At 41.6% G+C, this 25,702-nt stretch overlaps 1 protein-coding gene across 2 annotated transcripts in view; it reads left to right on the top strand.

Moving 5' to 3' along the window:
- Window positions 1-23,231, top strand: part of LOC105923222 (NACHT, LRR and PYD domains-containing protein 5-like) — a 46,971-nt gene extending 23,740 nt beyond the window's left edge. Inside the window, exons 6-10 of one of the 2 annotated variants that reach the window (XM_036129455.1) lie at window positions 6,394-6,582; window positions 8,911-9,084; window positions 14,853-15,029; window positions 22,056-22,226; window positions 22,900-23,231. In XM_036129455.1, the coding sequence (XP_035985348.1) occupies window positions 6,394-6,582; window positions 8,911-9,084; window positions 14,853-15,029; window positions 22,056-22,226; window positions 22,900-22,909 (721 nt within the window). In that variant the 3' untranslated portion in view covers window positions 22,910-23,231. Of the gene's footprint in view, window positions 1-6,393; window positions 6,583-8,910; window positions 9,085-14,852; window positions 15,030-22,055; window positions 22,231-22,899 lie in introns of those variants that run through there. The other variant, XM_036129456.1, reaches the window with a different exon arrangement.
- The last annotated feature ends 2,471 nt before the right edge of the window (window positions 23,232-25,702 follow it).

Below are 25,702 nucleotides of genomic sequence, written 5' to 3'. Positions count from 1 at the left end.
GTAATGACACAACAGAATAGGTGTGTCCGGGGCGCAGAGCTCTGCGCCCCTATGCAAAAACCTAGATAACCAATTAAAAGTCAGCCTCAGATCACGTGCTTGCCCAAGTTCCTGCGCCTACATTCACTCCCATTAGACCGGCGCCCTGCACATAGGAAAGGAGGAAGTGTGCACAATGTGAGTAATTAAATAGAATTATGTATTTACTATTTTAATAAATTCTAACATGTCTATTGGACACACAGTATGAATAAATACATTTCTAAGAACTTTGCAGTTCAGAAATCATTTACTATCTAAAAGATTTAAAGGGGGCGGCGCCCGAGCGCCCCCTACTGGCCAGCCGCCACTGCTCGCAACCACTTTAAGTAGCATTGACCAGCTTGAAAACCTTTCAAAATGACTGAGGATAATGTCTTGTTTGCTTGTTTGAGTTGTAAAGGTTTTGACTACTTTAACTTCAGGATCTCCCACCAGCACCTCAGCTGGTTGGCTGGCTGAGTAGGAAATCTCTTGTTCCCACAGAAACTTTGGGCCAGACAACCAGCAAGTTGTCATTATCTCTGATGCACTAAGGCCTCTGGAAGCATGGTCTGCTGGATTCTGAGCTGTGTCAATGTAGTACCACTGTTTAGGATCTGTAATCTGCCTAATCAGCAGGACGCGGTTCGCAACAAAGATATGAAATCTTTGTGTCTCGTTGTTGATATATGCTTGAACAACTTGAGAGTCGGTCCAAAAGAACATCTCATCAATGAGCATCTCAACGTCTGATTTTAGCATTACACTCGTTTTAGCAGAGGTGACTGCAGCTGAGAGGTCTAGTCGTGGGATGCTTGTAACTTTGGTCAGTGCGACTCTATCTTTAGCCATAAACAGACTACAGTGTACTTTGTTGTCATCGCTTTTGAACCTAATGTAGGAGCATGCCCCATAGCCAATGCTACTGGCATCAGAAAAGTGATGCAATTCCACTTTAATGATGTCCTTTAGTTCTGATTTATGGTAAAATCTGGGTACTATGACTGATTTGAGCTTTTCAAAACAATTTTTCCAGTCCTCCCACCGTGAGTGCAGATTGTCAGGAAACGGATCATCCCATCCTATGCCTCTACGGCAGAGCTTCTGTACTGTACCTTTACCACTTAAGGAAAAAGGGGCTAAAAACCCTAGTGGGTCATACAAAGATGAAATCACTGACAGTATACTCCGACGAGTAGGAGGCTGGTTCTTTGTGTTTACATTGAAATTAAAAGTGTCAATTTTGATTGACCACTGGATTCCAAGCACATGGCCTTCATATATAGTTTGAGGTTAAGTGACTCTGTTGTGGTTACCCTTTCTGAGGGTGCACTCAATGCACATAACTCTGATTTCCCGCTCTGTTTAAGTGGGGATTACCAGACCTAATGATACTCCATCCAAGTATGTTTCTTTGTGCAAAAGGCTCAGTTAGTTATCCTGTAACAACTTTCAGGGGAGCTAGTGCTGATGGACAGTCATGACCGATTAGCAAACCCACCCATAATCTTGTAGTGGCTGTAACTGGTTGGCTATACCTTTAGGGCTAGGCTACTGAAGTGCAGTTTCGCTAGAGGGAATGCTGAACTTATCAACCGTGATAAAGTCCTGAAAGTAGGCTTGTTTTATTTTGACATGGGTGTCAGAGTCAAAACTACGCACCTGCAGGTTGCTTTGTCTGCGTAGTTGTCTGAAGCAATTTAGCTCTTTCAATGCATCTCTCCTCTGGCTTTTCATTAATCAGAAATGGTGAAGCCACAGGATTGCAGGATACTTTTGCTGCTTTATGGAGAAAGTCTGCAAACTCTCTCAGTGCTAAGGGGTCATTAGCAGGTATTTTAGGCAATTGTGTTAGCTTAGCTCTAAAGCCTCTTTGAACAATGAATGGGGTGCCATACCTCTCCTGTAGAATGTTCCAGATGCCTTGGCATGCCAATCAACAAACTTTAGAGGGTCACCACTAAAGATACCTGGCTCTGGTACGGGAATTGGCAAGAACTTCAGCTAAGCTAACTTCTTCTTGTCCTGCAATGGTGTGGTGGTGCTTAAATGACGGAGTCAGTGGATTTAGGGCGGACTGTGTTTCCCTGCCAGGATCATTTAAAGCGTTTTCAAAGTTTTGGTAGGATGTAACATCATAGCTATCAAGGTCATTTAACAACTTAGGGCTCTTACATATGCCGCTGCTATTTTTACTCCACCTTCTGCCTTTAACTGCTGTAGTTTAATTTTTTCCTGCTCATGCCTTGCCTGTGTTTCTACTTCTTGTTTTAACTTTGCCAATGCCATGTTTTACTTTCATTTCCATTCATTCTCCATTTGGTTGACTGAAATTTTCTCTGAAAGTATTTCCTGTGTGGTCTTTGCTTGTTCTATTTTAGCTGCAAATTCAGCTTCTGCCTCTCGACTGCTTGTAGAATCTCTTTGATCGTGCAACTGAACCCTCTTGGAACAACGTTTCTGTTTTTGTATCTACATCAAAGTGGTTTTAGACAGAAGACAGTCAGACTTTTATGACACTAAAAAGGAAAATAGTTGCTCTAAAAATAAACTTCTGAAAAGTTTATGTTGTGTGGGCGCATTGATGTCTCTAACATCAGTGTTGACCTGGGACCTTAAAGTAAATATCTGACACGTACTGCTACAAATCTGAGTGTATAACTAGAGAATAATTTTAACTTTAGTGCACAGTTAAAGTCTGTGGTCAAGTCCAGCTTTTTCAAACTGAGACAGCTGACGAAAGGTTTTTATCAATGCTTTAATTACAACTTATATTGCTGCACTTCACTTCACTCTGGGCTTAACAAAACTCTTATGGCTTAACTGCAGCTGGTCTAAAATGCTGCTGCTCTTCTTTTAACTGCTACCAGAAAATAAGAGCACATTTCTCCAGTTTTAGGAGCAATTCATTGGCTACTGGTTCACATTCGGATTGATTTTAAAATTATTTTATTTGTTTTTAAATGTCTTCATGGCCTTGCTTCCAGGATCTGTCAGACATGCTTCATATGCACGCTCCCTCTCGTTTGGTCAGGTCTGCAGATCGTTTTTTATTAGAAATCCGGAAAAAAAAAGAGTGCAAAGAGGTAACCGCAGTTTCTCTGTTGTTGCACACAACTCTGGATTCAAATAGCTTTACAAATCGGGCAGGCCATTTCACTTTTTTGGTTTAATATTCCCTTAAACACAGTTTAAGATATCAGCTTTTGACGTTTTTATTGTTTCGTTTTAATGGATCTGCATTTTATTTTACATTTTGCTGGCTTTAACTTTTTTTTCTGTTTTGAATTACCTGTTTTTTAGATTGTATAAATAATGCTGAGTTAAGAATATAGTTTTTAAAAAGGGGAAGTATGGTTGCTTTGCAAACAGAAGTTCTTCAAAAACTGCTCAACACCATAACACAATCTTTTTTTTCCTGACTTAAACAAGAAAATATTGTGGTTGATTATAAAAGGCACAATATGAATGATCAGATTCACATCAAGGCAATGAAAACACTAAGATTATCATTAATCTATGGGTTTATCAGTGTAGGTCTATATCTTCATTGGTGAATGAGGCTGAGTTTCATCAAGCCTATATGGTCTGTCATTTTCCCCTCAGCTGCAACACTTGAAGCACACAGTGGTTCACGCTGCATCATTACGCTGATCCAGCTGCTGATGTTTCCCTCTTTTCAGCTCAATGCACTTCTAGCCTGTTTATAACCATCATTATCACCTTTCACAGAAACAGGTTTCCCATCTAAGTCTTCGTGCTGACCAGACAAATCCCCTCTATGGTGCAGGGCGCTCTGTTGCGTAAAATAGTTTGAAATTTTTCTCTGAGCGTGTTTTGTTTATGGTCGGAGCGGACAGAATAATGACATCCTGTTAGGTTTTTAGCCCACTAATAGTCTTAAATGGGGAATCCTATAGGCAATACAGCACTTTTTATACATCACAACCCCAGAATGGATGAGTATAGGCACAGCTTTTCCAACTCTGCGATCACTGGTTCCCAAGTGACTGTAGAAAAAACACTTTTTTTGTTAATGTCTTGTATTGGCATAGTTTATACTTAATTACACCAGTTTGAGGCTGTGAGGTGGGTGGATTTTACCCCCATTGTCTCATGCCACGTGGAGGAAAACCCAGCGTGAGGTTGGATGTCTTTTCAGTAGGCACACTGCCAGAAAAGAAGAAAGAGCACGGTGCGTCTTTGCCTTTTATAGTAATTTCCATGGCAACGAGATAAAGTTCCCACCCGGGCGGTCACCACAAACTGTGTTGCATGCTGGGAGCTGCAGTGTGTCATGTCATGATGTCATAACAACATAAAGTTATCAATGCGTATTTAGACCGGGGTGATATGAGTGTGTACAAGTCACTTCTCAAAGGTACGCGTAACACAACAGTCTCCTTAAGCAGTTTATCTGTGGCACCATCCACTCACCATAGATAACAGCCTGAACCTTATCTAAAGTTGAGCTGAGTCGGTTTAATGCTCAGAGTGACTCAGAGGTGATAGGTCTGGCTTTAAATCACAAGAGGCCTTTGCTCCAGAATTTTCTCATCCAACACTACTGACTAGATAAAGGAACTATTCAGTTACTTTTTGTGATCTAAAATGTTAAAGCATTTAGTAAAACTTTAAAAAAGAGTTCAAAAGTCAAATATAAAATGCATAATATTCAATAAATAATGGAGTAAAAATCTAAAACATTGTCCTCTAAACTACCATTTTAGTGTGTGGTGGCACAAGTGAGTCAAGAGTCAAGACATCTGTCAATTCCGATATAATTATGTAGATATGATGATGATTATTATTATACTCAATGTTCATAATAGAAGAACAATAAAATAAACCAAATGTTTTAGAACTTAATAATTATTGCACATTATCAAGCTGCAACCAGCTATAAAATAGTTTTAACAAAATAATCTCTTCAAGCAATACATAAACTAAAACACACTTTGTAGTAAAATTAAATAGGGGTCCCACCACTGCAGACAGCAGCCAGGTAGAATGCACTTCCAAATCCTAACATGGACATCAAGATATACTTAGACTTAGACTTAGGCAACTTTATTTGTCATTTTGTTTGCACAGGGTGCGCACAGAACAAAACTTCGTTTGCATACAGCTTGGAAAATCACAGTAAATTGTAGTAAACTACAGTGTCCGTTTTGTGGCTTCAGCAGTTTAGAGTCCATTTTTCGCTTCAGCAGTTCAACGGTCTGATGGCTTATGTGCAAATGTGCAATATGCGCATGTGGTACAGAGTCCATTTTGCGGCTTCAGCAGTTCAGAGTCCATTTTGCGGCTTCAGCAGTTCAGAGTCCATTTTGTGGCTTCAGCAGTTCAACAGTCTGATGGCATATGTGCAAATGTGCAATATGCGAATGTGGTACAGAGTCCATTTTGCAGCGTCAGCAGTTCAGAGTGTCTTTTGTGGCTTCAGCAGTTCCAGCAGTTCAACAGTCTGATGGCAACAGGGAAAAAGCTTTTGCAGAACCTGGTGGACCTGCAGCGGAAGCTGCGGAACCTCTTCCCAGAAGGCAGCAGGGAGAACAGTCCAAGGTGGGGGTGTGAGGGGTCCCCAATGATGTTACGGGCTCGGGACACACAGCGCTGTGATCAGATGTCCTTGATGGAGGGAAGAGGAGCCCCGATGATCCCTTCTGCTGTCCTCACCACTCTCCTCACTTTCTTCCAGTTGGCGGCACTGCAGCCTCCACACCACACAGAGAGACAGGTGGTCAGAATGCTCTCTATGGTGCTTCTGTAGAAGGTCTTGAGGATGGGTGGGGGCAGGGGGGCTCTTCTCATCCTCCGCAGGAAGTACAGTCATTTCTGTGCCTTCTTAACCAGTGATGTGGTGTTCACAGACCAGTTGAGGTTGTCCGTGTTGTGCACCCCCAGGAACTTGGTGCTGCTGACCACCTCCATGGCTGAACTGTTGGTGAGCAGTGAAGCGTGGTGGGGGCGGTTCTTCCTGAAGTCAACGATGATCTCCTTCGTCTTCTCTGGGTTAAGGCTGTTGTCTCTGCACCAGCCCACCAGCTGCTCCACCTCCTCTCTGTAGTCCTGGTCGTTGTCCTCTCTGATGATTTAGTCAGTTCTGTTGTTTTATTGTAGATGATCTTTCTTCATCTTTGTGGTTAAATGAAGCTTTTAACAAAGCCAGAGACACAGCAGCTCTGCAGTAGAACCAAGACCTGAAGAGACTGAAGGGTTCTCTGTGTCGGGTCAAACAGGAAATTGATGTGAAGAGCAGATGTTCATCTGATGATGACATCACTGTTTAATCATCATGTTTTAGTCTGTTTATCAGTGTTTATTAGTCTGATTTAACCATAACTGATGTTGTTGTTTCTCTAATCACAGACTAGTGGGCTGTAGTCTCTCAGGGACTGAATGTGAAGTTGTGGCCTCAGCTCTGAAGTCCAACCCCTCCCATCTGACTGAACTGGAAATAGATGCAATCCATGATGAAGGGAGAACCTTTGGAGACTCTGAAATAAAGCATCTCTGTGAGATCCTGGAGAATCCAGTCTGTAAAGTAAAGAAGCTGAGGTTGGTTTTATCTTCACTGTTACTTTAAAACCTATTTTAATCAGTAAATTTGTTTTGACATAACTTCTTTAAAGCCAACCAGCTGTCCAAATGTTTTGCCTTGTAAATCATTTATTTTCTCATTTGACATGTTCAAAGGTTTTAGTAATGGACCAAACCAAGCCCTAGTACTAAAAACAAAAATTTTCCCCCCTTGTTTGTATTTCTGACGGGCTGCACAGTGGAGCACTGGGTAGCACTGTTTCCATGCAGCAAGAAGGTCCTGTATTCAAGTCCTATCCTTGCACTGGGTCTTTTTGCATGGAGTCTGCATGTTCTCCCTGTGCATGCGTGGGATCTCCCCGGGTACTCTGGCTTCATCCCACAGTCCAAAAATATGACTGTTAGGTTAATTGGCCTTTCTAATTTATCCTTAGGTGTTCTGTTGGTCTGGGTCAGAGAGGAACCGTCCTCTTCAATCTGACAGCTCAATCAGACAGAACCAGAACAAACTCAACCTGCCACAACCCAGCAGTGTGGGTAATAAAACTATACCAAAATGTTAAAAAGTAAAAACCTCTACTGCAGCAGACGGTCTCTGGACTCAGCGGTACCGTTCAGCAACATCCCAACAAGTTTGAGCAACAAGAAGTAAAACAAAGAAAAACTGAATAAACATAATTTTTATTAGTATGCAGGACAATCTCATCAAATATATTGTGAAAATGTTAAATTTTTGACCCTCCATATAAGAAAGAGAAACTCATAGATTCATCACACAGATTGAAATATTTCAAGTCTTTATCTTTTGTCAGTTTGATGATTCTGGCTTAAATAAAACAAAAACCCAAAATTCAGTCTCAGAAATCAGAATATTATGTGACAATATGATATAGATGAGGAAATAGTTGCTGCACATTTTATTTTATTGTGGTGTTTTCTCTTTCTATTGGCATAACTGTGCAGGGAGGGGGGGGAGTGGTGGCCTAGTGGTTAGAGCAGTGCACTTGCGCTCTGAGAAGGTTGCAAGTACCTGGTTTGATCCCCACTGCCTGCACTCTGGGTACCTGAGCAAGACCCTTAACCCCCAATTGCTCCCCAGGTGCCGCACAGTGGCAGCCCACTGCTCCCCAAGGGGATGGGTTAAGATGCAGAAGTGTATTTCTTCATTGTAAGATCAACAAAGTTAAATTATTAATTGATATTATAACTATTGTCCATGTTATTATATTAAAGTGTAATATAGGTGTCGCCAGCAGAGGGCGCGTTAGTGATGAGGCAGTGAACATACAGTACAGCGAGTTCACTCCTGTAAACCTGTATTTCTCTGTTTTTACTGGTAACTTGGGTCTTAGATAACATATAAGTAATGCAAAACAGTAATTGATCAGAAAGGCCATAGAGTGGAACAGATGTTGAACTAAATGGGGAATTTAGAAGTTTGTAAAGACAATCTGCTTGGTGGGTTGTCCAACATGGCGGCTTGGTCCTCCGTGGTGATGGCAGTAATGAAGCAGTGAACTGCTTCATGCCTTGAGTTCAGATGATAGAAGCTAACTGCTGAGAGATGTTCCTGAGCTCTGAAGGCAGGAGTTATGGCCAGAACATCTGGTGAACAGAGCAAATGTTTCCTGAGATGCTTGGTTAACCTGTGATACTTAGCTGAGTTGAAGGCTAAGCTATGGAGCACACGTGTGATCCCAGATTGGTTCTGATCCAGTTTTTGGGCCCTGATGAAAGTTCTGATTGTCCAGACATGAGTTTTGGGTTAAATATGTTCTGAATATTTTCTTTGTTGGTTATCAGATGAAGTGTAAAAATTTAAAATAGAATAAATACAGTTCACAATGGTAATCCATCGGAGGAGAAAATAGGCTAAAAACTGCATAGAGGCACCAGAAAACTGAATATAGAGACAGTAATATCATTTGTTATAATGGGGATGAGCAGCAGAAGGAAGCATGATGTGCTCCAAAATGTTCTGGTATATGGCTGCATTGTCTGTGGACTTTAGGAAACCCCGTGGACCAGAACCAGAAGATAACATGGCACCCTAAATAATCAGACTGTGGAAACTTCACTCTGGACTTCAAGCAGTGTGGATTCTGGTCCACTCTTCCTCCAGACTCTGGGAGCCCTTCACATGTCTTGATAACATGTTCTAGTGCTGCTGGGTTTAACTCTTTAAATCATTTTACGGAAACAAATATCAGACATTGGTTCAACACGTTTCTGGGATTTTTACATTCAGGAAAATTCATTTTCTACATTTTATAATTTATTTGCTCATATTTCAGTTTTAACCTGCATCCTGTTGGCTTCAGCTCACAAATTTTATTCTTTATTCAGACTGTGGAGCTGCAGTTTATCAGAGATCAGCTGTTCTTCTCTGGTCTCCGCTCTGAAGTCCAACCCATCCCATCTGACAGAACTGGACCTGAGTAACAACGACCTGAAAGATGCTGGAATGAAGAAGATTTGTGGTTTTCTCCAGATTCTCCTCTGCAAATTACAGATATTGAGGTCAGACTCCATGTTTTAGTTCTGTAATTTGTGATGTGAAAGTTGTGCTGACACTAAACTGCAGACATCTGACGACTATTCTACTGATCCACACTGAGAATCTTCATGGTAAAATTTGGTTTATTCTTCAATGCTTTGGTCCAGTTAAAGTTTGTTTCTTTTTCCAACTTCCTGCCAGGATTTACTGCATAAAACAACAACTCCTAAACTCCACATTGCTCAACTAAGAGCCTCCAGGATTGTCAAAGACTCCTCGATCAGGTGTTGAACCATTTTCACAGAAACCGAGTGAAAGTCTGCTAACCTTGGATTTATTCCTGTTGTAGATGTCATGACTCTGATGATTGAGAATATGCACAGGCATGAGCAAACAAGCCAGAGGGCCCGATGTGGAGCAGAATTATAATGATGAGAGATTAAAGCTGTCTAATACTGAGGTTAATGCAAATTTACAGACAAGTAACAGACTTTAAGAAGTGTAACACTTATAGGCTAGGCAGTTAACTGCAGCTACAAAAGCAGCATCAGAAGAGTGTCCTTTTAAGGAGCCTGAGGTGTAAAATAAAACAGGAGGCAATGCTTTTAGTTTTGGTGGATGTATATTAAGTGATTGAATAAAAACAGACAATTACAGCAACACGATGAGACACAAGAGAATTGACTCAAAATAAATTAATTTCAAAATCATAAAGCCCATAGTCCATTTCTAACTTGCCATCTTCAGATCCAGATGAGGATCTGATCCGATATGGGTGGGGAGAAACGACCTAAAAAGGTCAGAAAACCCCTTAAGTGTTTTATCAAAAACAACAATTACATGCAAATATAATACAAAGGAAATAATTATTAAATTTAAGCATTTAGTTTATGCATACTAAATGCAAATGCAATAATTAAATTCCTAATAATTATACAAACATTTTAATCAGGTTAAAATAACCATAATTCAAATAAAGTAAAACAAAAATGTGTCATATTTCAGGCTTAATCAATTTAAAGTTAAAGTGCACTTTCAAAATATAAAACAAGATAAATAAAACACATTAATTGTCAAATACTCAAGAAGAGTGAAAGGAAAAATAGATAAATATACTGAGCAATATCAACCTTAGTGTAGCTACACTCTGTTCTGATCAATCTTATTTTAAACTTCACTACTTCAGCATCAATGTAAATGTGTCAGAACATGCACAACATTCAGCAAGCAAGTTACCTGCTAGAAGAAAGTGGGGTGTACACTTAGCCACAATTAAATCTGACAGAATCCCTGCGATGGTCCAGGAAAATAACACCAATGATTCTAATAAAACAATGCTCCAATGAGCAATCGAGCAGAAATACCACATGGAGCAGTAATACTGTTATCGAATAAACTCACCCGGCAATCAAATCAATAGGTTTAAAGATTTTAGATGAATAGGTGAAGAATACGCCAGCAGCAAGCCACAATCACAGTGGAAACAGGTGAGGATCCTTAACTGAGGCCTGGAGGTGGGGCTTTAAAGTAGCTAGCTAATTTGGGGCAACACAGGAAGTGGGCTCGAAAAAAGTAAAAGTCTTACTTATTGTGGGTTACAGAAGCAAACCCAAAATAAAAGTATTTTGTGTTTTCTGCTGCTTCAGAATGATGCATTGAGCCAAAGTTAGCAATGCTAAGCACTATTAGCTTGTATTTCAATGAGGTAACATCTGGTTGACCTTTGCCCTCATCTGCCTCCTCATCTGTAACAGCTGCACATTAGTGGGATCCCCATCTACCCTTCCCCATCCAGACCAAACTCTAAAAGCGTTGGGCTTTTAGAGTTTGGTCACTTGATATTAGTTGATTTGCTCAGCAAATGAACTGGATGTTTTATTAGCCACAGCAAACCCAAGCAGCAAACCCAAGCAACATTTTTATTCTGGCTTCAATTATCCATACTTAAGTAAATATTAGCTGTAGCAGCTCCTCAGCACTTGAACTACTCAGCCAGTCTCGACGGGTGAATTTAGCATTTTATTTTCTTTGATGAGGATCCACCATGATCATCACAGTTACCACAGTTACCTAAGTCACCGTGAAAACTAAAACATATAAAAATATTAGAATACAAAACATAAACTTACAATACAAACAACAAAACAAAACGTATCTCGCTGCTTTCACTAAGAACACTAAGTGTGGATTTCTTGACATCTTGACAGTTCAAGTCATTCATTGCCACATTGATTCTACTTTTGCCCTCATTATCTACGGCAGCCCGTGAGGTACATAAAAAAATAAAATGATAAAGTGCAAATACCATTAAACAAAAAAATATAAACCACCAACAATGCTAATCAAAACAGACAAACGTCCATAAACAATCTGCAACATTCTTGATTTAGAAAATTCACCATGAATAGTTTACTTTAAATAGTCTACAAATTTAAATTATTTAGGCAATTTATTTTAAATAGGTCAGTATCCATTACAATAACTGACCTGATAAGTGATGTTTTGGACAGAGCAGTTTGACATGATATGAGGTGAATATTGTTAGAAACTATTGTGACACTGCTGAGATCACATTTGGTGTGTGTCATGGTTCTAATAGCTGTGACCCACATGCAGAACACACTCAGGAGACTGGTGAAGATTAATAGGTTTATTCAAATAGGTTTGAGAAGATATGGTCTGGAACTGGGAACACTGAGCTGATCCTTAACTGTTCATGGACAGGACAGGTTAATGAAGATGCTGAAGAATCTTGAGAATGTGTTTTGTTGAGTTTGCTTACTTGAGGGTAAGTGGAAACCGCCAGGGGGGAATGAGCAAGGTCTGGGAGTCCAGTTGGTTTATGTGAGGTGGACCTGATCAGAAGAGCATGATGGAGGGTGAGCTAGGTTTGATCACAGGGGGATCCAGGGAAGTCGGAGCCCATATACTGCCTGCCAGTACCATCAGTCTAAAGAGACAACTTGAATTTTTGTAAATTAACTCTGAAGCCAGGAACAGAACTGGAGCAGAATATAGAACTCAGGAGCAACCTGGGAAGCAGACACACACACAAGGTCAGGAATGAGTCTGAACTAGAGTCTGAAAAGACCACAATGGTGGCTCAGGAGAAGAAGTGCTTACTCTTCTCCTGATGAACAGTGTTACCAGATTTTGTGAGAGAAACAAATGTAAATGTGTAAATAAATTTGTGTTCTCATGCCCAAATACTTTTTTCATACATTGGTTAATTATTGTTCATTATTTGTTCTGACACACATCTGATGCAAAATTTAATGACCTAATCCTGAGCTTTTTGTACACACCGAAAATATTTTTGTCATATTTTTTGTGTGCTGTTTATATACACATGCACACAGTTTAAAAAAAGCCTGGAAAAGGGTTTTCAATTTCTAGGTGATTTGTGTCTTACACTTTGTTTGCAACTGAGGCAGGAGCTTAATATTCTTGAAAGAGAACTGTTTAGCACAGCTTCTTGCATGTGCTGACACCAGGGTTCTTCATCTGGCAATGTGATTCAGCCTTAAGCTTGGCAAATGCAGAGACAACTAATTAATAAGCATTAAAGTATGGTTTATAGGTTAGGTTTCTGCAATATTGTCAGTGTATAAAATCTCATCTTCAGAATTGCAGTCCAAAATAGTGATCTGCAACACATAATCTACTTCCAGCAATTATTGCCGGTTATTTTTTAACCGTAAGCTGCATAAAATGCAGGCAAACTTGCTCCCTCTGCCTTTACTGCAGTCAGCTCCTATGTTGTTTTGTTTTACAATTATATAGCATTTATTTTATATTTCATGGGAGTGTTTCTAACATCAGATTGAAATGGACTATAATTTTATTCTGCGTAGGTTATCAAAGGTTTAGCAATTATTAAATTGCTGCTAAGTGGAGGCAGCAGCATTAAACTAAACAGTAATTATTGAGGAGAAATCTAAATAAATAACAAGCAGTATTTCCTGTGAATAAGTGGTACGCTGAGCCATGACTAAAGGTTCCCAGGGCCCGGTCCATAGTACTACATCCCTATTTAACCTACTGGTTCATTATGGAGCTACATGGAGTTGCTAAAACCCATAAACTAGGTGCTGAACGACCAGATCAAAATGTCCCAAATGAAGCTTTGGACTTCATTGACCCATGACCTGGTCCGATCAATCAAGTCCCAACAAAGTTCTTGTGAAGGACTGTGTTGCTGTTTCTGACAAACGCTCCAGAGCTTCAGCTTCAAGCTGACCATCACTACTGAAAGCAAGCGCTAAGCTGCCAACCTCACTATAGCTGTCGGTGTTGCAAGGATGTGGTCCTAATGGGCCCATGTAGGCTGAGGGACTGGTACCGAGAGACAACTTATCCAGAGGTTTACATCCTGAAGGTGAGAAAACCAGGGATAGAAGAACAAAGATGGAAATGGCAGTTCAAGTAACCCCTCCAGCACCATTCTGCACAGCAGAGGGGAGCAGATCCAACATAGATGCCAGGAGGACCAAGATGAGAAAAAAAAGACACAGACCCAGTGGCAGTCGGAATGGGACCACAACTAGAGAAACGAGAAGGAAAAGAGTGTGGTGGATGCGGCTGACAGCAGAAAGCTTAATGGAAAGACTGCCAAGCTAGAGATGTTCAGGGTTGGAGCTCTTAGAAAGAGCTTCTGAAGTTTGTTGGTTCGACTAGTAGCCAAACTACAGGAGGTCCCAGAATCCCAGGATGAGCCAGACAGGCAAGATGATGTATTTCTATGAGAAAGAGGGGTGAGGAGGTCAGAACCATGGGGAGAAAAGGTCCAGATGAACCACCATGGGACCATATGGGAGTGGTGTAGGGGCTTCTGGGAAGTTGAAGTAAAAATGACCCACCAGAGTCCGGTGGGTCCTGTCTACTCATTTTACAGCCATTTTCTCCTGATATTGTTCAGCTCTATTTTCTAGGAGCCCTTTTCAGTGAGCCAGGATCTAAACAATGGGGGGACTTGTTTAAATGACTGCAGACTCCCTGTAAATATCCTCACCATGAATCCAGCATCATCTAATATATCTGACAGCAAAGGATTCATAAACACTAGCAACAAAGTCCAGGAAAAAATATCCAAAATTTTTCCTGAAATGCGGCCCAGATGTTCTGCAGAGTAAAAAGTGGAAAAGTTCCATTTGTTCTGGGCTCCACCTTCTGGACTGAAGCAATATTGAGCTCTGAACTGTTGACCTCTAGTTAAATCTCAGCTTGGATGGTTGGATGAAGAAATCTGATGTTTGTTGGGAATTTGTTCCGCTTTCTTTGCTGATAACATTGATATCAGACTGGCTCTGTTTGTGATGCATTATCCTGTCTGACAGTAGAACAGGTAGAAGCGGTTCTGTTCTCACTCATGTATACATATGTTTAGAAATGATAAGTGTAATTATTGCAGCTATTGATGCTTCATATAAATCCCTCAGTTCCCCTCAATAGAAGGTTACCGTCACTGTGAAAATGAGCTGCTTCCATTCAATCACAACAGTATTAACAGCTCTGATGTCACAGCTTGGTTATTAAAGTCCAGTTTAGTTCCAGCTCAGAACCACTGAAGGCCCGATTGAAATATTCTAACAACACGTCATGATAACATGTACTGGTATTTCTGGGTTGAACTCTTTAAATCAGTTCTACTGGAACAAATATCAGATTATCATTTTTGGGACTTTTTAATTCAGGGAAATTAATTTTCTCAATTTTCTCATTTATTTGTTCAGATTTCAGTTTTAACCTGCATCCTGTTAGATTCATCTCACATCTTTTATTCTTTATTTAGATTGGAGCGCTGCAGGTTGTCACAGATCAGCTGTTCTTCTCTGGGCTCTGCTCTGAAGTCCAACCCCTCCCATCTGACAGAACTGGACCTGAGTCAGAACGAAGGCCTGAAAGATGCTGGAGTGAAGGAGCTCTGTGGTTTTCTCCAAGATCCCCTCTGCAAACTACAGATATTGAGGTCAGACTCCATGTTTTAGTTCTGATATTTATGATGTGAAAGTTGTGTTCACACTAAACTGCAGACATCGGGCTGATATTCTACTGATCTACACTAAGGAACTTCATGGTAAAGTCTGCTTTCTTCTTCACTGGTTGGGTCCAGTTAAAGTTTTTTCTCAAGTTCATGCCAGGATTTATTAAATAATCAGCAGAAAACATAAAACAATGCGCTTAATTTCAGTTTAGAGTTGCACCTTTTATCCAGAACTGAGACAAATGATGATAGAAGAAATTAAAAACATTGTTTCGTTTATTTGAAGGTTTTTAATCTCTTTAACCCTTAATCAGATCAGTTTTTCTATATTTTCTACAGAATATTTTTTTAAATAGAGTTGATATTTCTGTGAATAATTGGATACAATTGAAGTGAAAATCAAAGTTCAAATCTTCTATTCTAATAAGTACTTCCTGAGTTTGTTCCTGGACTTGGAGCCAGTTTTTAATGTTGTCTTTCTGTGTAACTGAGTCTGAGCCCCGATCTAAGGTCAGAACCGGACAGCATTTAGACCCCCAGTGTGTATAAATCCCCCTCATGTGAAGCGAGTCAGAGGGGATTCAACTCAGGTTAGAAAAGTGAATTTCAATCGGGCCCTGCCGCCTTTCCCTGGCCCTTTGGGCTATGGTGGTGTGGCTGGCAGAGTCTCGCTCTCCGGTTGGATGCCTATTGGAGTCAGCAGGGGAGCTGGCTTCCTGGGTGAGAATGATGCTCCCCAGTCCTTTGCTTAAAATCCTCAGACGCCTCCCTCTGCCTGCTCCATCATGCCGCCACACATGTAGCACTTTAAGGGGTGGGGGCGTCGCCGGGGAAAAGGTCTCGCTTTCTGGTGGTGTCCCTGACACCAATTTTACTACGCATCTTAGACATTTTCATTCATAACATTCTCATGACACACATACAAGTAGGGCATTATTGTCAATGTCAATGTCAAATTTATTTATATAGCACTTTAAAACAGGCATAGAACTGCACCAAAGTGCTGTACAAGCGTGACAACAACACAAATGAATAAAAACAAAGTATCAAACACTAGTTTAATTAAATGCCAAAGAATAAAAATAAGTTTTAAGAAGCAATTTAAAATGATCCAGGCTGTGGGCAGATCTAATTTGGAAAGGTAGATTGTTCCACAGAGAAGGAGCAACAGCAGAAAAAGCCAGATCTCCTTTCCTCTTAAGTCTGGTCCGAGGAACTGTTAGTAAAAGCTGATTATTAGAACGTAGGGTTCTGGACACGGGCTGAAATTTTAAAAGTTCCAGAAGATAAGGGGGAGCTAATCCATTTAAAACTTTATAAGTTAATAAGAGAATCTTAAAATCTATTCGATAAAAAACAGGCAGCCAATGTAAAGAGGCCAGTATGGGCCTTATATGGTCACGCTTCCTGGTTCCTGTAAGAAGCCAAGCCGCTGCGTTCTGGATCATTTGAATGTCGCTGCATCTGTGATTTATCCAGGCCTCTATATAATGAATTGCAATAGTCCAAACGAGATGTGATGAAGGCATGGATAAGTCCTTCAAAGTCTTTTAAACAAAAATAAGATTTAACTTTAGCTAAAATACGCAGGTGATAAAAACTTGATCTGACGACAGAGCTAATTTGTTTATCTAGCTTTAAACAACTATCAAAAGTAAAACCAAGATTCCTAGCAGAGGTCTGACAAAACCGAGCTAAAGAACCAAGAATCAGATCTGGATCTGTTGTGTGAAGACTCTGACCAAATAGTATAACTTGAGTTTTACTTTGATTGAGGTGAAGAAAGTTTTGTTCCATCCAAGATTTGACTTCCGTTAAACAATTGTTCAATAGTTGAAGAGATTCACTTTTGCCATTTTGTAGTTTGAGGGGCATATAAATTTGGACATCATCTGCAAAGCAATGAAATGAAACATTAAACCTATGGAAAATCTGACCAAGAGGTAATAGATACAAAATAAACAAAATGGGACCTAAACTTGAGCCTTGGGGGACACCGTACTTTAAAGGTTTAGCCCCAGAACAACATTGGTCTAAATGAACTGAGAAAGTTCTGTTTTCTAGATAAGACTTAAACCATTCAAGTACCGGGCTTCTCAGGCCAACACAATATTTTAATCTATGTAAGAGAATCTGATGGTCTACAGTGTCAAATGCTGCGCTCAGATCTAAAAGTAATAAAACTGCGACATTGCCTAAATCAACTGTTAAAAGAAGATCATTATACACTCGAAGCAGAGATGTTTCAGTTCCATGAGCAGCTTTAAACCCAGACTGAAATGTCTCAGTTATATTATTGTCTTTTAAAAACATTTCAAGCTGAATAAAAACTAATTTTTCAAGGACCTTAGATAAAAAAGGGAGTTTTGAAATGGGCCTAAAATTTGCTAGTACACTTGAGTCTAGATTGGGTTTTTTAAGATGGGGTTTAACGACAGCATGTTTAAGTATTGATGGGACACAACCTGACTGCAATGAGGCATTTATCACCATTAAGATATATAGGCCAGAAGTAAGAAAAATGTCTTTTATCAGAATAGTAGGTAGACAGTCCAAAGGATAATTTGATGGCCGCAGGTACTTAATTACTGAGGTGAGTTCATCTAAAGAAACTGGCTGAAAATGCTCCAGAACAGCTGTGCATTGTGGCATTTCTTGGAAATCTAAAACTAATAGGGTATTCGAGCTTCAAAGAGCTACAATTTTTTCTATGATTTTCTATTATTGGGCGGGTGCGGGGTAAGACATCTGGGCTTATTGTGTAGGCCTCACCCCTGATGGCTCCCTCTGACCCTACTTGCACTTAGACATTGAGGGTTCTGGGTAGGTTGCTTGCGGGGACGCGCTGGCTGCACCTACCTTACGGAGGGATGGTGGATGGTGCCGAACACCCCCTTTGGCACTCCCAGTTTTAAACAGACTTGAGAACATTAAGGAACATGATCATGACATTTGAGCAGGCGGAGGCAGGCTTGGGGTCTTTGTCACACCTCTGTTTTCTGTTTAGCGCCCGGAGTTTGGGGTCTGGTGGAGGAGTGGGCCATCTGGGTCCGTGTGATTGGCCAGGACTGTGTCTGGCACTTCTGCTCTCCCCTGGAATATGTGCTGGGGGTGGGGAGGTAGTATTTTAGGGTTCATGGGGGGACTCTGGTTGATTGGCTCATTCGGTTCATGCTGGCCCCAGCTCCGGGTGGGTGGGCCTGAGGGTCGTCTGGTCTGGGGCCGGGATGGTGGGTCATGACTGGAGCATGGACCAGGAAGGTCGGGTGGTTGTGGTTCCCCCCACCCCAATCTTGATTTTAGGGATCACTTACTGGGTCTAGGGGTTGGGTACCCCTTTGGGGTTCCAGCGCCATGACCTGTGAATATAGGGTGTGTGTGGTAAGTGCAAATGTGTGTAAAACGTCCATTTTTTTGTAGGAGTATTTGCGTGTGGGGGCACTAGGGTGGGACAAGTTACTGTCACTGTGTATGAAGTTTTCTGTTTGTTTATTTGTCAGGTTGGATTTGTACTGCCACCTCTCCCGTGACATCTCAGGTCTCCACTAAATGTTGAGCCCATCCCCCCATCCTGCTCCCCTCCGCTGCCTGGCGCCTGGGCCTCGTGGTGCATCTGTGGTACTCGGTGTATAGGGCTGGGGGCCCAGGCGGGTGCTGTCTCCCTCCTGGTGGCTGCTTCGCGTGGCCTGACCCCCCCATGGCTTGGTCAGGGCCCCCGCTGGAGGGCGGGTCACCTCCGGGCCTCGGGTCCCTGGGGCCCATGTCCCGATCTGCTCCGCCGTAGCTGGCTGCCGGCGGAATCCACGGGCTCGTCCCCGCAGATCCCCGGGCCTTCGGCATTGTGGCTGTTAACAGCTTTCCTTGGGCCCGTCACTCATATTCCCCTGACATCTACTCATTGGTCTGGGGGGGCGGCTCTTCACTCCGGCTCTTTCTTCACGACTACTATCTAGCATTTATCTCATGGATAAATGTTTCACACGTACTCTCTCAAACACCTAGAGGTGCTTGGGTTCAGGTACTTACAGATTCACTTCCATACAGAAAACCCCTATTATTATCTTCAGCTGTCACTTTATACATGTCGTATTGATTAATACTGTATATTCTTTAGTGATATCAAGGCTTTGGTTGATGGTATCTTTAAAATTTTATCAGCTTGTTGTGCTGTTCTTTTGTCATTTCTGTTTGAATTCAATTCATTCATCCATCCATTGTCTTCCGCTTATCCGGGGTTGGGTCGCGGGGGTAGCAGCTTCAGTAGGGAGGCCCAGACGTCCCTCTCACCAGCCATTTGGGCCAGCTCCTCAGGGGGAACCCCAAGGTGTTCCCAGGCCAGCCGAGAGACAGTCCCTCCAGTGTGTCCTGGGTCTCCCTCTGGGCCTCCTCCCGGTGGGACGTGCCCAGAACACCTCACCAGGGAGGCATCCAGGAGGCATCCTTACCAGATGCCCGAGCCACCTCCACTGGCTCCTCTCGACGTGGAGGAGCAGCGGCTCTACTCTGAGTCCTCCCTCGATGACTGAGCTCCTCAACCTATCTCTAAGGGAGAGCCCAGACACACTACGGAGAAAACTCATTTAGGCCGCTTGTATCTGGGATCTCGTTCTTTCGGTCATGACCAAAAGTTCATGACCATAGATGAGGGTAGGAACATAGATTGACCGGTAAATCGAGAGCTTCGCCTTTTGGCTCAGCTCCCTCTTCACAACAACGGATCGGTTCAGCGCCCGCTTCAAAGCAGACACCGCACAAATCCGCCTGTCAATCTCCCGCTCCATCTTCCCCTCATCCATGAACAAGACCCCAAGATACTTGAACTCCTCCACTAGGGGCAGCAAATCCTCCCCAACCCAGAGGAGGCACTCTACCCTTATCCGGTTCAAGACCATGGTCTCGGATTTAGAGGTACTGATTCTCAGTTCGCACTCGGCTGCGAACTGCTCCAGTGAGAGCTGTAGATCACGCCCTGATGAAGCCAATAGGACCACAGCATCCACGAATAGCAGAGACGCAATCCTAAGGCCACCAAAACAGATCCCCTCAACAATTTAGCTGCGCCTAGAAATTCTGTCCATAAAAGTTTTGAACAGAATCGGTGACAAAGGGCAACCTTGGCGGAGTCCAACTCTCACCGGAAACGAGTCCGACTTACTGCCAGCAATGCGGACCAGCCTCTGACACCAGTTATACAGAGACCTGACAGCTCTTATTAAAGGTCCCGGTATTCCATACTCCCGGAGTACACCACACAGGATCCCTCGAGGGAGACGGTCGAATGCCTTCGCCAGAACCACAAAGCACATGTAGACTGGTTGGGCAAACTCCCATTCCAAGGACTCTGATCATGAACGGTCATCTGCCTCGGCCGAATGGGGGTTAGAGAAGACAGAGCAGCGACAAACAAGCACAGAAGCACACATTGATCCAGTAATATGTTCTACATTAGATGGAAATAGCGGGTGATCTGTCTTCCCTGGTTAATGTCACAGCTAACACAACACCAGACCAGGTGTACCTACTGTGAAGAAAAAAAAGAGAGAACAAAAAGTTAAAAGCTGAAATGACAACAAGCAATGCAAATTGGAGAACAACAGAACTCAGTAGAGTGAGAGAAATAGGCCCTGATGTTCTCCAGCAGCCTAAGCCTATTGCAGCATAACTACAGAGATACCCCAGGGTAACATAACCAACTCTAACCATAAGCCTTGTCAAGAAGGAAAGTTTTAAGCTTAGTCTTAAAAGTAGACAGGGTGTCTGCCTCATGGACCAAAACCGGGAGTTGGTTCCACAGAAGAGGAGCCTGATAGCTAAAGGATCTGCCTCCCATTAAAGTGTTTAGTGCATAATTAAATTGTTTTCTGAAATGTAAATTTGTTTCAATATTTGAAAAAATGTTTCAGATTTTGTACGGTAATTTGCACTTCCCGGCAACCGTATTATTTTGAGGAGGTGTGCACCAATCACTTTAATTGCTGGAAACAGTCAAACACACTTGTGCGTAATGCTGCTCACTGGATGCATTGGCACTCCTCGAAGACCGTTCAGATGGGAGAATTGAGGAAAAACTCTTTCATGGATAAAATATTTCCTGGCCAATAATGAGGACTGGCCAATATCCTGCTCCTGACTTCCAGCATGCATTCTGCTGTTACCGACGGGGGAAATTGGCTACACCTCCCTCTCAGGTGCTGAAAGGCAGCTCTTCAACCCCCAGAGCACAGAGAAAGAGGCTTTCTGTTCACACCCAGGCAGGGCTCACCTTTTTTTTTTGGGGGGGGTGGGGTAATAATGGCGGGGGAAACCTCTCTTCTCTAAATGTGGATCTAAACGCACAGCCACAGGGGAATTTCAACATGAAGCACAGCGTGGTTTACTTTTTAACAACTTATTTTAACACCTTATTAACAACTTGTTTTAATGTGGACAACATCTGAGCTTCTACCTCTGATTTTCATATTTAACAAATGCCTCTCTGTGAAATTTTCCCAATGATTATTTGCTTTTTCTCTGTGGCTGCCACGTCACCATGATGAAAATTGATCAGCTCACACATTTTTATACACATTAACATTCATAAGGTGCTTTGCATCGACCGTTTATAGTTGAAATGGGCGTGTAGAGGGCACAACCAGAGCCAGAACCTGGTACCAAACAGCTGTGATCTATAAAGGAAAATGGCATGCTGGTGTGCCTGTGCATGGTTTTATAAATCTGAATATTTTTTGCCATACACCATTTTCATTTTCTTGCTGCATGTACACATTTAGTATGAATTCCACACAAAGTTTTATAAATGAGACCCCAGGACTGTAAAAACTGCTAAACAAGTTTTAACTATTGAAAGTTCTGATATTGTTGATTGTTGAAGAACTGAAATCAGCAGGTCTTTCTAGCAGCAGCAGCAGCTAGTTGTCATTAATAATAATGAGAGTTCTTTAACTGGTTCTGTTGAACTGTTAGAACCTGCATCCTGCTGGCTTCAGCTCACATTTTTTATTCTTTACTCAGATTGTGGCTCTGCAGTTTGTCAGAGATCAGCTGTGATTCTCTGGGTTTGGCTCTGAAGTCCAATCCGTCCCATCTGAGAGAACTGGACCTGAGAGGAAACAGCTTGAAGGAGTCAGATGTTCAGCAGCTGCAGGATCTTGTAAAGAGTCCAGACTACAAACTGAAATCTCTGTAAGTAGATGGAGTGAGTCCAGCTGCTGTCAGCAGAACTGTTCTGAACCCAGTTGGTAGCAAAAGCAAAGATCCAGTGTTTCCAGTAAAGCTGCAGCTTCTCAGTGGGAGGAGAATGGTGACAGGCCTCCTGATTGGACACTAAGGCAACAATCAGCCATTCAGAGGAGCAAGCAGCTTGTTGTGTTTCTGTCTTTGTGTCCATGTAAAGATGACTGTTGTTGTGTTCATGTCTCCAGGAAATGCAGCTGGATTCCAGCTGACAGCCTTTCACCATGTCTAGAGACAGTGGTCCTCATTCATCAAGCTGTGGAGCATCAGATCTGATCTCAGACTCTTTGTTCTCTCATTTCAATAGAAAACAGCTGATCAGTTTCATCTTAGTCACTGCTCTGAGATCAGTCTGACTGCAGCCTGCAAATCACTGATTTCACAGCCCATCATTACATTTAGTCACCATGTGGTCTTTCTACAGAGCAGAAGCTGATGAAGTCCACTCAGCACATCTGGACATGATTCCTTCTGTCATTAGTTTCATCCAGATGTGTTCAGGGACAGACTCCATGTTTCTTAGTCAGCTGATATTTCAGAAACAGATGAAATGTTCATGTTCAGCTTCCAGAGGCTGGAAAAACTCACTGATCTCCTCTGTTGTCCCTCCTTCTCTCTGCAGGGAGTGGTGATGATCTTTGCAGAGGAGAGAAGCTGAGCTGTCCTGATGATCCAGAGGTTGAAGCTGCAGCAGTTGAGTTTAAAGAGACTCTGGATCCTAATGATTAACTGATGAAGATGTTGATCCTGTTTATCTGCTCATGTCTGTCATTTAGTGTCTAATTTTGTTTTTCTCTGTGGACCAATGAGGATGAAATGAAAACTAAGCTGCATTTAGTGGCTCCATGTAGTTTTGATTAGAATGCAATGAAACTTGAAAGTTGATCTTTTGTCTCCCTGGTTCATTTTCAGCCTTTAACCCCGAAATCTAAAATAAAGCTCAACTCTAAAGTTTTCACGCTGCATGTTTGCTTCATTGTGATGCAGTTTCTGGAGTTTTTTTCAGGATATTTTAGATGTTTTCTGCAAATGTTTGGGCAGCTCTAGTCCTTTTATCTGTTGCTGCAAACAGCTCAGTGAGTAAATTATGGTTTCTTCAATCAGAGGATGAAACTTTTCTTGATTATTTTAAATATTTTATTTCCTTCTTTCTGAAGGTAAAATCTAAAACTGAGTAAAGATAGAGTTTAATCTGCTCCGGCTTCTCCTCTGGTGACCATGGAAACACGTTCTGCAGCAGCTCAGAGACTTTCAGATCTTGTTTGGAGGATTTTCTCTGTTCTTCATGCAGAGCGGTTCTGGTTCTGTTGGATCTGAGGCTCATCATGCAGCTCTGCTCTACTGAGGTTACAACATAGATTTTAATCCTGTTTAGGGACTGGGGGTAAAATCTTCACCTGCAGGTCCTCTTGAAGTCCACTGTGGACGTTGAAGAAGGGAAAGAGATTTTCTCTTTTCATCATAAATTCAAACATTAATAATTTCATTCTTTTACATTTCCTGCCTGGACATTTCAGACAGACCAGAACCAGAAGCTGCTCTACAGAACCTGGATCCTCAGATCGCGTCTCCCTGTTACATAATTAACTTTATAACACGAGAAAGACATCTGGCATCCAAGCAGACAGGCAGAAAGATAGAAAATCATTTTTAGTTTTAAAGTTATAGTTTGGGTTAAAATGAGGAGTTATTAAAATGATTCATGCATCAAACAGGGATTACTAGATTTAGTCAGAACTGAGTTTAAAACCAGAAGTTTAACAAGTTATTTTGATCCTTGGTTCAGTTTCTAGCTTTAAAACACCCATTGGAATCAAACATCAGCAGGTCGTGTCTCACTTGATTCCCACTAAAAGACCCTGAGTGGAAATGAAAAGCTGGACTGTCAGCGGGGTTCAGTCAGAGCAGCTTTAGAGACCATTCATCTGATGGAAACGTGGGAACCTTAGAGGAACATTTCTCTGTTCATTTGTTCTGAAACATTTATTCTCTGGATGTTTCCTCTGGTTTCCAGCATTCATTTTGTCTCCATCAGGATAGGAGACCAGCAGGTGGTGCTGCTGAGCAGCTTCAGCTTTCTATGGAGCCACATTAGCAGAACCTTAAATGGATCCAAACTGTTAGGCCAGATCCAGGCAGCCTTCGTGTTCTCTACATGATCTGGGATGAACAGAAAAGCTCAGAGCAGACTGTTAAAAAATGTGGCACAGAGAATGGAGTGAATAATTTTTCATGTGCAGGTGTGTACCTAGGATGAAACATCTGCTACAATTTGGCTAAATAGTTTTAGTTCCAACAAATAAAATATAAGATGACCCAGCAGTTTATATCCGTAAACATGAAATGCCACTACAGCCACTGAGAAACCTTCAGGAAGAGGTTCTCTAGCCTTCTAATCAACACAATACAGTGAGTTATTAATATGAACAGAAATATTGAGTCAAACATTCAGGAAGATGCTCACATGCATCTGTGAGAAAAGTTCCCACGCAGTGTTGTCTATGAAATGCAGATGAATGTTTTTGTCCTGAAATCTTTTCAGCAGCTTACTGATGACAGATTATGGATCTCCAAACCTGTTTTAAGAAGAAAAAACTGATAAATACATTTGAAAATATGAAAAAACTGAGAATTAAGTATTTCTGGAAAACATTTGAGAGTTTTCCATTTGTAACCACAGGTAATGACTTCTGCACAGATTAATGAACACACCTTTCTCCACCAGTCATGTTCAACAACATTAATGGTATTTCATGGTGGCAGCAGCTCCAAATACAAAAGTTATGTCACGTTTGCTTTGCTGGTTGTGGATCAAAGTAAATTTCCAGCTTTGAAGTTGTTACAATCCTGATCAATGGAGAAAACATAGGTCACCAGTCAAGCTATTATAACTGGGACAAAATACAGATTATCTCAAAGAAACTCAGGATCCCAACACTTAACATCTGCAAATGCAGAAATCAGTTTGTTCTCTATCAGAAACATTTAGAGGCAATGAGGACTAATGACACAAACATTTATTGATTTCAAGGACTGATTTTTTTTTTAATCATCTGGAGGTTAACAAGCAGCAAGTTTCTGACATCACCCCAGCAGGGTTCATGTGGCTGGTAGATGGAGCAATAGACAGGGCGGAGCCAGTTCAAATCACACCTTCTTAAAGCAACAGAAACATTGTCAAGCTGCAGCACAGCCGGAAAATACATGTGCAAATGGAACATTATTGTCATTTGCAAGTATGTGGCCTACTAATTGATGTGGAAAGTGACTTATGAAGCTGTGAACTAAAACTGTGAAGTCAAATGGGAAAAAAAACAATAAAATAACATGCAGTGTCTCACACGAACTTAGAAGAGGGATGGATAACAAGGAAGAGAGAGCAAAAGACAAAGCTATGGTTTTCAATCATTCTTTGCAAATAGGAT

This window comes from Fundulus heteroclitus, unplaced genomic scaffold, assembly GCF_011125445.2.
Source record: "Fundulus heteroclitus isolate FHET01 unplaced genomic scaffold, MU-UCD_Fhet_4.1 scaffold_172, whole genome shotgun sequence".
Classification (NCBI taxonomy): Eukaryota; Metazoa; Chordata; class Actinopteri; order Cyprinodontiformes; family Fundulidae; genus Fundulus; species Fundulus heteroclitus.
This window is presented reverse-complemented; position numbering and strand designations above follow the sequence as displayed.